Source organism: Monodelphis domestica, chromosome 3 (genome assembly GCF_027887165.1).
Source record: "Monodelphis domestica isolate mMonDom1 chromosome 3, mMonDom1.pri, whole genome shotgun sequence".
NCBI lineage: Eukaryota > Metazoa > Chordata > Mammalia > Didelphimorphia > Didelphidae > Monodelphis > Monodelphis domestica.
The window spans coordinates 498,854,394-498,869,231 of NC_077229.1; the positions used below are offsets into that span (position 1 = coordinate 498,854,394).

Sequence of the window (14,838 nt, forward strand, 5' to 3'; positions counted from 1 at the left end):
GAACTCTCTCTTAGAATCACCCAAAACTTAGCCCTCTCTTCCCTCAACCCAAATTACTTTCTTTTCTATGCAAATATATTACATATAAATGTAGATTTTAATATAGAAGTATATCTAATTCCTTCTGCCATTGAAGTAGGCAGTTTTTTTAAAAAGCTGCTTGGAGGCTCTGAGAGAGAAGCAAGCTTTGAACCCGTCTCCCTATGTCCAAGCTTACACAGGCTACATACTTTACCATGCTGCTTCTCAGGTAAAACATTAAATAACTGACATTTTTTCTTAGGTGACTTTATACATTCTTGGCTTGCTTGATAGCACAGTGAATAGAGTGCTAAGCCTGGAATCAGGAAGATTTATCATGCTGAGTTCAAATCCAGCCTCAGATACTTCCTAGCTAGGTAACCCTGGGAAAGTCACTTAATCCTGTTTGCTTCAATTTTCCTATCTGCAAAATGAGCTGAGGAAGGAAATGGCAAACCACACCAGTATCTTTGCCAAGAAAATCCCAAATGGGGTCATGATGTGTTGGATGCTATTAAAACAACTGAAGGGGGCAGCTGGGTAGCTCAGTGGATTAAGAGCCAGGCCTAGAGATGGGAGGTCCTAGGTTCAAATCTGGCCTCAGACACTTCCCAGTTGTGTGACCCTGTGCAAGTCACTTGACCCCCATTGCCTAGCCCTTACCACTCTTCTGCCTTGGAGCCAATACACAGTATTGACTCCAAGATGGAAGGTAAGGGTTTAAAAAAAAAAACAACTGAAAAATAACAACAGCAATCTCTTCATGTAGAAGATTCTTCATGTAGAAGAGATTTATGTTGGCAGTGTTCTGAAGAAGATGGTGTTATGGGAGGAATTGTGCAAGAGCAGAACACTGGCCTTGACTCCTTATGAACAATTCCTAACACACAGCCTCCTTAGTGAGGGTAGCCCTGGACCAAAAATTCAAGAAGCCTGAGGTCTTAGCTTCTCTTCTGCCATTAACAATGTAATGTCTTGAGCTAGTCTCACAAACATTCTGGGTCTTAGTTTCTTCATCTGTAAAATGAGAGGGATATAACTAAGCGAATTCTAGACTACATAAAAGTATTTGAAAAATAATTGGTTTCAGGGCAGCTAGGTGGCTCAGTGGATAGAGTCAAGCCTAGAGATGGGAGATCCTGGGTTCAAAACTGGCCTCAGACACTTCCTATCTATGTGATCCTGGGGACCTCACTTAATACTAATTGCCTAGCCCCTACCACTCTTCTGCCTTGGAACCAATAATTAGCATTGATTCCAAGGTGCAAAGGATTTAACTAAAAAAGAAGAAAGGAAGGATGGAAGAAAGAAAACAAGTGTTTTCCTTTGAAGCATATATATATTTAATGCATTTAAAAACATGATTCTGAAGAGTCCAGATACTTCACCAGAATCTCTAAAGGGGCCATGTCAAAGAACCCCCCACCTCACCTATCATCAGGCTCTGAGGTGATACTATTTTATATTTAAGGATCATCACTGCTTTGAATATTTTCTTATTTATTCATTCATCAATACTTATTAAATGCCTAATACATAGTACCATAATTTACAAAATTTAGACAAGATGCGTATGTCTTCACGGAGCTTATAGGTTCAACAACACTTGTTGGGTGCTTACAAGACATTTTGCTTGTCATGGAATAGGACAAATGTAAAATGAGCTCCGACTATATCAGAGAATCATGTATGTAGATCTGAAAGGAAGCTCTATCCTTTCTAACCTTGCCTAACTCTATTGAAGCACAGAGAGGCTATACTGGTGACATTCAAACTCAGATCTTCTGACTCCAGATACAAATTCTTTCCATTGTGTCTCCTTTCTAACTCTAAGATCCCTGATCTCTTAAATCTCAAACATTCTTTTTCTATGACCTAGTCTTTGCCCCACCTCAATCCTTCCTGTTATGGTTCAATTAGATCTCTCTGTTTGTGCTGTCCATGGTGGTGAGAAAGCCAAGTCCCATCTCTTATGTAACAACTAGTATTTTCAGATGGTTATCAAACCTCTCTGCTTGGTGATGCTAAGCAGAACATTCTCTCAGATCTTTAACATTTCTTCTTTTTAAAAGTGTAAGCAATATTATCAGTTATCCTTCAAAGACTTTCTCCTTCTCCAAGTTTCTGTCATAATTTGAAACCGTACACTAATCCCAGAACCAGGTAGGGGAGGCAGGAGCCTTGGACAGCTTGAGGTTGCTCAGGTACTATGGAGCTTTAGAAAGAAACAGACACACTTAAAAATCAAGTGCTGTGGAAACACTGAGGAAAAGCAACTGCCTGAATACAGCGGTTGAGGGGACATGACAGAGGATAGACTTTAAATGAACACTCTAATGCAAATATTATCAACATAGCAATGGGTTCAAATCAAGAAAACATCTAATGCCCAGTGGATTTACGCGTTGGCTATGAGGGGTGGGGGGAGGAAAAGAAAATGATCTATGTCTTTAATGAATAATGCTTGGAAATGATCAAATAAAAGAAAAGAAAAAAAAGAAAAGAAAAAATCAAGTGCTGCTTCCTACTGTCATATGGCTATGTGATCCTGAGCAAGTCACTTAATATATGAGTGTATATATATATATATATATATATACTATCTTCTGTAGAATGGGAATAATTATCAATCAACAAGCATTCAAGCAGTACTTACTAGGTCCTTGGTAATGTGCACTGGGGATACAAAGAGAAAGCAAAAATAGCTCCTGTCCTTAAGGAGCTAATATTCTAATGTAAGAACATTCTTATTTAGTCCAACATCTGAAGTAAAGGGCACGACTTGACAACCTTGATAAATGCAATGACAACCATGATTCCAGGACACTAATAAAGCACCTCTTGACAGATGGTAGGGGCTCAAGATGCAGAATAGACATTCACTTCTGGACATGGTCAATATGTGAATTTATTTTACTAGAGTAAGTCTCTTTTTCTTTTTTTTTTTCTTCCTTCCTTTTAAATTAAAAAAAAAAATCTTTACCTTTAATCTTAGAATTAATAATTTTGGTTCTAAGGCAGAAGAACAGTAAGAGTTGGGCAATGGTGGGTAAGATGCCCAGGATCACACAGTTAGGAAGTATCTGAGACCACTTTTGAACCCAGGTCCTCTTGTCTCTAGGCCTGGCTATCTACTAAGCCCCTGACTGCTTGTTTCAAAGCTTTTGTTTTTTCTTTGTAAGTGAGGATGGAAAAAGAGAAAATAAATGTCTTGTTCATTGAAAAAATAATTTAAAAATAAAATGGCTCTTTCTTCCTCTCCCCAAAACCTTAAAATGCTAAGCAAATGTTCTCTATAACAATGATCATTAATAAACATTTAGATGCTGGTACCTAGATTTGAGGATGCCCTTGCAGTTCTTCTGCCTTTGGTCTAATTCTCAGCAGAAAGTTATCCTTCTACTACTTAGCTCCAGTTGGGGCCATTCAAGTCTCCTGATTTCACACTCTCACTTTCCCTGCCAGCATCAAGCAGGGTGGAAAGGGCATTCGAGGGAAAGTAGGGGTTATAAATGGGTCAGGACACAAAGTGTGAAAATAAAAAGGCCACTTCTTTGACTATTCTCACTGTTCAGACCCTGTGGCATGAGAAAACATCCTGATTGTTCCAAGTCACACAATGTTACTTCCTTACATGCCCTCCCCTTATTTATTCAGCTACTGAACAGTTTGGGTCCACTGTGGAGTTAGGGGATTTTTTTAGTCCTTTCTTCCTCTCCTTCTACTCAAACATCTTGTAATCTGTCCATCAAATTTCACCATGATTTTTACATTTCTCCCTTTTCCTCTATTTTCAGTTGTCAAAATGTATTTATTAACTTCCAACATGGCTAAAGGAAAGTTTTTTTAAAATAATAAAATACCTAAATGTCATTCTGTCCTACCAGAGTGTCACACCCAGGATGGAGTACTTTTGAATATTTTTTCCCAAAACAATACTGAACATTGCTCCTACTCTCTTGGAAGAAATGGAGTAAGCTGGAATAAAGGATAATAAGCAGGGAAGGAACTGTAGACTTTATTGCTAGACCTGACTACATCTTAATATCTTTACCACTTTTCAGGCTATACATGCAAAGAAGAAGGGGAGATGAGGAGAAAGAGGGTAGATAAAATAAAGGAAAGCATAAAGGGAAAGAAAAAACTATCAGCCACTTTTGACTGGTTGACATCTATTCAGAAGTGAGAAAAAACAATTTAAGATGAACCAATTGTCTCTTACTTTTCATTCTTTTTTGTCTTGAGAATGATTTATTTATTATGGCACAGAATAATAATATTCACAAATGCTAATAAATGCTTATTCATTCATTCAATCAACCAGTAATTACTTACTACATCTCTATACAGGAGAGATAAGATAGTGCAAGTCACAATTCCTACCCACAGGGCTTCATTATGTAACCACAGATGAGTTTTGAAGGGAAGTAGAGTGGCACAGATCAACACCTAGTGCTGATGCCAATTTCATGAGGATACTGACAATCTATACCAGTTGTGATCAAGAAGCTCCTAATGTGGTGGAGAGTCACTAATGACTTTGTTTTTGTGTCTTTGGATAATTTGGTTCCAAAAATGGACTCCATACTTCAGTTCCTAGGTATCCTTACTAGAGCTTCAGCTCATTTTTTTTTAAGATTACTCATTCTTCATGTTACAAACTAGTTTTTCCTTGACTATTTGAGCATGATGATGATGATGATAGCATTTATTTATATAGTACCCATTATGTGCCAGGCATGGTGTTAAGTGCTTTACAAATATTATCTCATTCGATAATATAAAGCTTGAATTAATGGCTTGGTGAGCTCCCATTAGCAGGAAGGCAAATGGGTGTTGAGCCATGAAAGAATAAACAGAATGATAGCATTGCAGTGGTGCTTTATTATAGGTCATCTTAAGGTCTAGAAGCACATGATAATGGTGGCATGGAAGCAGAAGATATTAATAATGCTGAGTAAGTGAGGGCTCAGCTACAGGAACTAACAGGAGAGCAGCTGATATGTTTTTGCTAATAATTTTATCTTTCAGAAGGAAGAAAAGAAAGTGACTTCTATTCTGGACCTACTTATAATCAATTAAGGGGAATTGATTATCCAAGTGGAGATGGTAAGAAATGGCCACCCCATATTAAAGCCTGTTGTAGGTGAGGAAAGACCTACAACAGACCCAGTTTCATAACATCAGCAGGGTAGATTTCAAAAAGTTCAGGGATTGGATCAGCAGGATCCCACTGACGACCTTCACCAGGGAAAAATTGGTTCAAAAAGGATGGAATATGTAAGAGAACAAAATTCTGGTCATATAAGTAGAAATAATTTACAAAAGAAAGCCAAGATTCTATAAAGGGATTAATATGAATACATTAATAGAAGCACAATGTCTAGAATGAAGTTGTAAATTTACTGTATCCTTCCCTATTCAGACTATAATAAAATAGTAAGTATTTTGGATACTACTGTATATAAGGGTGGGAATCCTAAAAATCACACCTAACCAAAATGCAACTTGCTAGATTGGTAGGCAGTGAAGTCTCATCACTGGATGTCTTCAAGGAGAGGCTAAGTCAGAGATGTCAGATAATTCTGCTCATGTATGAATTGCAATAATTAATGATTAGGTTTTCTGACTGAAATCAAAGATTTCACTCTTCTTGTCCTAGCTTCTGTTTTAGTCCAGAATAAGTGGGCAGCTAAGTGATGTACAATTTAGCAGTTGATTTGGAATCATGAAAACTCATCTTCATGAGTTCAAATACAGCCTCAGACCCTTCCTAGCTGTGTGACCCTGGGCAAGTCACTTAACCCTGTTGGCCTCAGTTCCTCATCTGTAAAATGAGCTGGAGAAGGACATGGCAAACCACTCCAATGCCTTTGCCAAGAAAACTCCAAATGGGGTCAGGAAGAATTGAATACAAACTGAGAATGACTGAACATCAACAGCAGAAAACGGGACTTGAAAAAAATCTTGTTAGATTAAAGAAAAATAATATCGATCACCTCTCTTGGTTGCTTTTATTTTCAGTCTTAATCTTTCAGGCCCATCCTCAGAAACACCACCGATTTTTTTAGCCTGTTTAATAGCTCAGATGACTTCTTATATTCCAGTGACTTGACTGTAAAGAATTTTAAAATGCAGTTAGCAATTGCACTTCCTCAGAACTATCATGATATCATATTTTGGGGGAACTTTGAGGAAGACAGGCCAAGAGAGGCCCATTCAGCTCCACTGGAGATGAGTGCTGACTCATATCTCAATGCAGCCTGCCTGCAAAGCTTTACTATGAAAGGAAATGGATCATCTATTGCCATATTTAGAAACTGTGCCTGTCAGCACCTCAAAAGGGCACAAATACTGATATTGTGCAGGACTAGCAAGCCTTCCCTGGACCCTCTTGTACTATTCCCAGGAGGAAAACATACAGCAAGGAAAAAAACTCAGTAACCTACCCACTGCAATCCAATGAATGAAAAACAAGACAATTTACATTAGAGAACAAGACATTTGCAGATTTTCTACGGATAGCAAACATGCAGTAACAAACTGTAATGTGTGTGGTATATGCTTATAACCTCCATCCCTCACCCTAGCAACAAGGATTAGCAAAGTCTACTGCAGAGAGGTAGTTTTTGTTTGTTTTGTTATTTTCTTTTCAGACCAAGAAGAGGACAACCTTTGTATCAGATTCATTTAAACACAGTGTGTAAGATGATATCACTGAGCCACTGAACCATGAATAATTAATTTTCATCCATTTGCAAATATGAAATAATGCAGAGTTCCCTATCACAAATAATTTAATAACATTAATTGTGAGGTCTGCTTTTCAACCAGTAAAAATTTAATTTCCCTGATGTTCTTAAAGCTAAGAAAAATAATAATTTTCCTTCTTTGACTTCCTTAGACTGGTAAAGCCTCAGAGATTAGGACTACAAATATTGGTCCAAATAAAGGTTGATATAGGAATCTCACTGCAATGCCTACTCTTTCTTCTGACAGAGATCCCTTCTCTAACTCACTGGCCAACCACATACATTACCCCAATTTTTGGCAACTAGAAAGGAATCCCAGGAGTAGGTGATTTTGAGGGAGTCTTCCTCTCCATAGATTAAAAAAAAACAAACCCTACCTTCTATCTTAGAATCAGTACTGTTTATTGGTTCTAAGGTAAAAGAGTATTAAGGGCTAGGCAATGGGGATTAAGTGACTTGCCCAGGGTCACACAGCTGGGAAGTGCCTGAGGCCAGAGTTGAACCCAGGATCAACTGGCTCTCAATCCACTGAGTCACCCAAGCTGTCCCCTTCTCCAAAGACTCTTGTTTCTTGTTCTCAGGGCAAGCAACTTGGTGCAACAGAAAAATAGAAAGGGATCTGGATGCCATGTTGTAACGGGAACTCCAAACCCTAAGCGGTTTTTTTTTTGGGACTGGTAAAGCTAATCTTAATTGAGATTTAGATGAGTATCAATTCCTGTATGTGTTAAACACATGGAGTATCAACAGCTCTCCTGAGACAACCGTGCATCATTTATTCCAATGGAACACAGAATTGTGTGGTTGTGATGATGGATCGCCATGCTCCAGAGATCCATTATACAGGCATGATGTATGATGTATGAGTTGTCACTTTATGTTTAGTTTTGCACTCAGAAGGATGTTGTCTTTCCTCTTAGGTATTCTGCCTACAATGATCATGAGTGACTTCTTATAATTTATTTCCTTACTCCCTTCTTCAGTGTCCAGCCACAAAAGCATTACTATTCCTTGCATGCCAACTCCATCTTCCATGTCTGCAACTTTGCCCTGAATGTTCCCTATTCATGGAACACTGCCTTCTCTATTGTTGCCAGGGTCACACAGCTGGGAAGTATCTGAGGCCAGATTTGAACCCAGTACCTCCTGTCTCAAGGCCTGGCTCTCAATCCGCTGACCCACTTAGCTGTCCCCTGCCCTTCCTTTCCAAAGGGAACCAATGACATCATGGGGGTGATGATAGGTTCTCTCAAAACTTGTCTTCAAAGCTACTTTCTCTGTAATGAACATTTGTTCTTCGTTCCCTCCAACAGCTAGGCTTTCCTTCTAGGATTACATTCCATTTATTCTGCACAATTTATATGTGGATTTTTTTTGATACATTTCCCAAATTCCCCCATTAGAATGTAAGGTCCTTGAAGGCAAGAATAGCTCTTGCCTTTCATTGAATTCTCAGCACTTAGTACACAGTGCCTTAATAAAAGCACTTCCCAGCTATCTCTTCATCACTCTGCCTATCCCCAAGTCATCATTCTTTTTGTTTTGATTTTTTTTTTGCCAATTACATGTAATAACAAAATTCCACTCAAGTTTTCCCAAGTCATATGATCAAATATATCTCCCTCCCCTTCCCCCTTTAGGTACAGGTAGGTGATTCGATCTGAGTTGTACATGTATTATTATGAGGCAACACATATTTCCTTATTGTTCATTTTTATATGTGAGTAACCTTAAAAAGACAAAATCCCAAAACATAAACCCAAATAAACAAATAAAAAATTGAATACTTTCATCTGCAATCTGACTCCCACAGTTCTTTCTCTGGAGTTGGATAGCAGTCTTTGCCAGAAGTCCCTCAAAATTGTCCTGGATCATTGTACTGCTGATAAGTAAAGTCTATCACAGTTCATCATTCTACAATATTGCTGTGACTGAGCACAATGCTTTCATTGTGCTTATTTTACTAATTTCACTCTGCATCAGTTCTTGTAGGTCTCTCCGGTTCTTTCTGAAATCATCTTATTTTTCATTCCTTATAGTACAATAGCATTCCATCACCATCATTTGCCACAGTTTGTTCAGCCATTCCCCAATTGATGGACATCCCTTTAATTTCCACTTTTTTGCCACCACAAAAGAGAGCTACTATAAATACTTTTGTATAAGTAGGTCCTTTCCTCTTTTTTTCTGATCTCTTAGCGATATGGATCTAGCAGTGGTATTACTGAATCAAATTGTTGTCCATAATTCCAAACTGCCCTCCAGTTCACAGCTCCACTAGCAAGGCATAAGAGTCCCAATTTTGCCACATCCTCCAACATTTATCATTTTCTTTTACCGCCATATTGGCCAATATGATAGGTGTGAGATGGTACCTTAGAATTGTTTTAATTTTCATTTCTCTAATCAGGAGGGATTTAGAATATTTTTTTCAAATAATTATTGATAGCTTTGATTTCTTTATCTGGAAACTGCTTATTTATATCCTTTTGACCATTTGTCAATTGTTGAATAACTTGTATTCTTATAAATTTAGTTCTTTATATATTTTAGAAATGACACTTTTATCAGAGAAATATGATATAAATTGTTTTCCCAGTTTGTTGCTTCCCTTCTGATCTTGGTTTCATTGGTATTGTTTGAATAAAAATTTTAACTTAATATAATCAGAATTCTTCATTTTACCTCTTGTAATGTTCTCTGTCTCTTGTTTGGTCATAAATTCTCCCCGTCTTCATATGTCTGCCAGGTAAACTATTCTATGTTCCCCTAATGTATTCATAAAATCAGCCTTTATGTCTAAACCATATATTCATTTGACTGTACCTTGGTATAAGGTATGAAATATTGATGTATACCTAATTTTTGCCATACTATTTCGCAATTTACCCAGCAATTTTGTCAAATTGTGAGTTCTCATCCCAAAAGCTGGGATCTTTGGGTCTTAGTCATTATTCTTAATTAGTTAATTAATCATTCTCACTGATTCTATTCCTGTCCCTAGGTTCCCCACTTTTAATAAGTGAACTTTTGACTTTTCTTGCCCCAAAGCAGGTCTTACTCATTTCTAGCTCATTGATACACCATATTATCATATTTCTCCCCCTTTCCAACTACCCTTAATATATTGTCTCATGCTATTCAATCACAAGATCCTTGAGGACAAAGACTTTCTTGCTTGCTTGTTTGTTTGTATTTGTGACCCCAGGAATGAGGATACTGGCAGGTACATGGTGAGTCCTTAATATACATGCCATATCTAAACAGATGCTTGTGGACTGCTGAGAAAGTCAAGTATTCTAAAAATGAGGAATAGTTTAACGACGAGTGAAAGTAATACATCATCATTTTGAGTCTCCTGTTCAACTTTGAAAAGCCTGCAGAAATTCTGGGATCCAAGTACTCTGTTTCGCATGTGACAAAAAGAGGTATGAAATGATTGTTTTTCAGTATATGCCAATGTGATAACTTGCAAAGTTCAATCAAATAACAGATCACAAGAGCAATGAAGAATGGCTATGTGTTTTTCTTACTTTCAGAACATAGCGTGGCTGAAAGAATTCTGGACTTGAAGTCAAAGGATCTGGGTTCAAATCTCATCTATACTGTTTAATAGCTAAACAATCGTGGATAATTCATTTTATCTCTTAGATGCTCACTAGCCCTTTTTCATGAAATAAAATACTTGAACTTATGAGTTTTGTATTTCACAATATAGCTAATATTTAGACCACTATTTTTAATATGTAGAAGTTACTCTAGCAGTAGTGAAAAATCGAAATTATAGTCTTAAAAAGAAGTGTATTCATTGCAACTAGATATAAAACAATGTTCAAAGCATGTTAGCTTTTATACAAGTCAAAATCACCAAGTTATATATTTTAAATATGACATGCTAATCTATTTTAAGGACCTAGAGGTCTTTCAAGGTTTTGTTTTAATGAATAGATAAGAACGGTTTATAATTAACATAATTACTGTATAACAAAGTTTTCCTATAGTGCTTGAAAGTGTTTATTCTATTCAAACCCTCTAAAAATTTTTCCTATTGATAAAATTAGTCTTCTTTATGAAGAATAATTTTTACCAAAAAAGGAAAACATACCAACTACAGAAAAATTATGACAAATTGTAAGTTTAACCTTAACAAATGAACTTTCACCATAAAGGAAAATATTGCTCTTGTGATAATGATTATCATGACATCAACCCTTAGAAGCACTACACAGAAAGCAAAAACATAACAATTGTTTCATTTTAAGGAAACGATTGTTTATTTTTGGTGAGATCCTGTATAGGGCACCCCCCAATGTGGGAAAATGCTACAGAGTTTCATATAAAAAAGAAATAATTAAGTCAAAAGAACTAAGATGGAAGCAAAAGTCAAAGGATGGCAGGCCCATTAGGTTCTGGAATCCATAGACTTCAGGAATTCAACTGGACTCAATCAAGTTCCTTTCTTGATTTATTTTTATACCAGGATATGATGTTGAATAACATATTCATTACTTAGAGCATGAAGTTGCAAGTCATGAGAATGAAGGTTTGAGTCACTTTGATTTTTCTTTAAAATTGCTTCTGAAGGAGGGACATTCTGGAAATGAGGGGTGGGGTTAATTAAAAAAAAAAGCCAACTAAAGGCAGTTGTTCACTTGCTTACCTCCAAAAATGAAAAGCGAACAGAGGACTGCAGGGACTGCAGGGACTGGTTGGGGTTGGACTCAGACTTCTTGGAGTGAGACTGAAAGTTAAAATAATGTCATTCCTAGTGAAAAAAATAATTTCACAAAAATAACATGAGTAATTTAAAGGATGTTGGCCTCTCTAGGCCAAAAACCCAGTGGAATTCTCCTTTTATGTCATCAACCATTCACCAGACATTTTCTTGCTCCCAAATTCAAAATAAATAAAACTTCCAGTTGATATGTTAAATTTTAAAAACTACAGCAAAGTATTTTATTTATTATGACACAACTCAGATTTTTTAAATTTGAGACTTCCATAATAGAAATTTTAGTGCCATTTCTAATAAAGGCTTGCTATATCCACAGAGTGGGAATTAATAAGAGAACAGGGAAAAAAATGAAAATAAAATAGAAACTCAATAGCAAAAAAGTAAAAATTAGATACTGTAGTTTTTAAAAAGTGAAAGAAAATAGCATCTGGTATATAATGTTTTAAGTTTCTGTTATGAAAAGTTCCTCTCCCTCCCAAAGAAATATGTTTACAAATGTGAGAATTAATTTTGAAAGGACCTTTACATTTATGTCTATATGAATTAATTTGCCCATTAAAATCTTTAAAAAATTCTTTTATTTCTCAAATGCAACTTGTTTGGTGACCTATTATACATCATTCCCATTTCCTATCTTCCCAAAGTGTAATTAACCAACTCTCCATTATTCATTAATGTGATCATAAATTTGTGAACTATCAGATGTGTCTGGGTATATGTGTGTTTCTATCTTGTTCGTCTTACTTCTGAGAAAATCAAGAAAACTTATCTCAGTCAAGTTTGTTGTTTGTAAAAGTTCTAGTAAAAGTTTTGTTGAAGAAGAAATTCAACACTTCAGTCAACTCCTGATTGTTGCATAAGGCATAATCAAATCCCTAAGTAAACACCAGAATGCCACCTCTCCAACCCACAATGAGCAACAAGAAAACCTGATATGAAGAAGAATTTCTTTTTTTTTTTTGAATGCTTACCTTCCATTTTAGAACCGAAACTGTATATTGGTTCCAAGACAGAAGAGTGGTAAGGGCTAGGCAATGGGGGTTAAATGACTTGCCCAGGGTTATACACTAGGAAGTCTTTGAAGCCACATTTGACCTCCAGGACCTCCTATCTCTCAGCCTTGCTCTCAATTACCTGAGCATTTGATCACTCCCCCTAGACTAGGAACAAACTCCTATTTTTCTATTACAAGTTTCCCTAATTCCCAGAATAGGAAGGAATATAGACTCTGATTTAACTATGTCAAAAGTTAGTTAATTTAAATTATCTTTGTCCTTCACTCACTCAGCATCTTGACAACAATGGCTAAAATGATATTTTGGGATGTGTCTGTGGATTTATGTAAATTCTTCTCACCTAGTCCCCTTTTACCTTGGATAATGGAGAGCTGGCTATATGTGGCTCAAAACAACACTTTAAAATCTGAAATTTTAAGTAATTTATATGCATTTAATTTCCTGATATTGATAATACAGAGAACTATGTTTTGGTTTGATATCCATACTCTGAATTCTTAAAAACTGGCATCCACCCAGACCACTGACAGAGAAAAAAGTTATTGATCTTTATTTAATATGCCAAATTTTAAAAAAAACCCAAACTTAGCAGCTCACTGGAAAGTTTTCCAAAATATTTATGAACCATATGGCTCATTGCCAAATAATGCTTTCCTCACCCCTTCTTGGCCTGAAATAGTTGTATACTAGTGCTGATATCACCTCTGCCACATTTATACCTTTGGATGCTACCATTTGAATTGAAATCTTTCAGTTTCCAGGAAATCAAATGTGCTCTTCCCCAAATCCCCAAGGAATTACGAGGCCAGGCCCATATAGTCAAGAGAATTGAAGTTTAAAAATGGTTGAGGAGCTTTAGAAGTCCTAGTGAATATAATATAATAAGTATATTTACAAGGATTTCATTCTTAAACCCAGTAGGACTGTTACTGTAATAGGGAACTAAATTGGCTCAGTGCTATTTAGTAGGTCAGTCTGGATGTTCCAAACTGTACTATCTGCAAGGTATAAAATGAGCCAGTGTAAAAGACGCCCTAAGACTGCAATTCCAAGGGACTTGGTCTTGAAAATAAACATTATTTTTTAAGAAGACATCCAAATGTTGTTTTAAAAAATACTAATTATGGAAACTGGAGCCATGGTATAGGCTCACAAATTAACTGGGAATAGGACACGTTAATCTACTTTTTTGCTAAAAGAAAAATTGAAATCATAACTCAAATATATATTCTAACACAGCAGAATTGGGTTACTGCATGAATATGAAATTAGTTAGAAACATTTATTTAAGACCAATTTCACAACTCAAGGTAAATAAAACCTCAAAGGAAACTGCACATTGACTGTCATGACATTTAAGTGCAATGCTCATAATTTTTCACTTCAATAACCTCAAATGATGATAGTAACTTAGTTAAAATGAATGGCATTAATAGTAGGTTTGGGAGGGGGGCTGTTTGTGGATATATTCTGATCCTATAACTCAAAGTCAGGAATGCCTTTTTATATGGCCCCGATTTCCAGAATGCAGCCCTGGTCAAATCACCAAACTTCCAGTGTTCCTCAGTCCTATAAATTATAAAATGGGACTGAAAAGTTTACTGATGAAGGTTTCCACATTAAAGTCAACAAGATGTTCCATGAATTAAAGAAAAAAGATGAGTGACAATTTAATAGGATCATTAATTTCAAAAAGGTATGATGTAATGAAAGCTTTTAAAAAACTAGTTGTTAAAAACTGGAGTGTATATATATATATCCAAAGAAAGAGAGCCAGAGAAGCTGGCTTCATATTTATATAAGGTTGGAAATACTAACAAACATGTAAGTACCATGGATATATATCCATAATAGTGAAAATATAGAGGCATAAGATTGGGGGGGGGGGATCAATGCTATATTTTACCCATTTAATAAGAAAACCAAAAGCTTGGAATAGTCTGCCAACTTTTTAAGAAGTAAGAGAATCATCAGCATATACTAAATATAATTTTGGGTGGAAATGAAATTTTATAAAATGTTAAAAATCACTTTGAAACAGAGCCATTATTAATTACTTAAGGAAAAAATTTCCCTAGTATGACGCATCTGTGGGATTCCCAAAGAATGATCAATACTGGGTCTGTGAGTGCAGGTCTAATTCCCTATTACCTGCAGTTGTCAGAATAGCCTAGATAAGAAAACTAGACTTGAGATTTCCTTAAAATATGATTTCATCTAGTAGCTCTTTAAGAAGGCACAAAACAAGAGAATGCTCCAATTATTTTCTCTCAGATGGATATTCCTTTCCATGTTTCTCATTTTAAACACAGAG

General features: G+C 36.2%; 1 protein-coding gene across 18 annotated transcripts in view; it reads right to left on the reverse strand.

The window, feature by feature from the left end:
* The window catches only part of MAST4 (microtubule associated serine/threonine kinase family member 4), an 818,549-nt gene that overhangs the window by 249,708 nt on the left and 554,003 nt on the right, over positions 1–14,838 (reverse strand). For 2 of the 18 annotated variants that reach the window (XM_056824840.1, XM_056824838.1), the window contains exon 2: positions 11,434–11,514. The exons of the other annotated variants lie outside the window; for them this stretch is intronic. In XM_056824840.1, the coding sequence (XP_056680818.1) occupies positions 11,434–11,514 (81 nt within the window). The remainder of the gene's footprint in view (positions 1–11,433; positions 11,515–14,838) is intronic. 18 annotated transcript variants of the gene reach the window in all.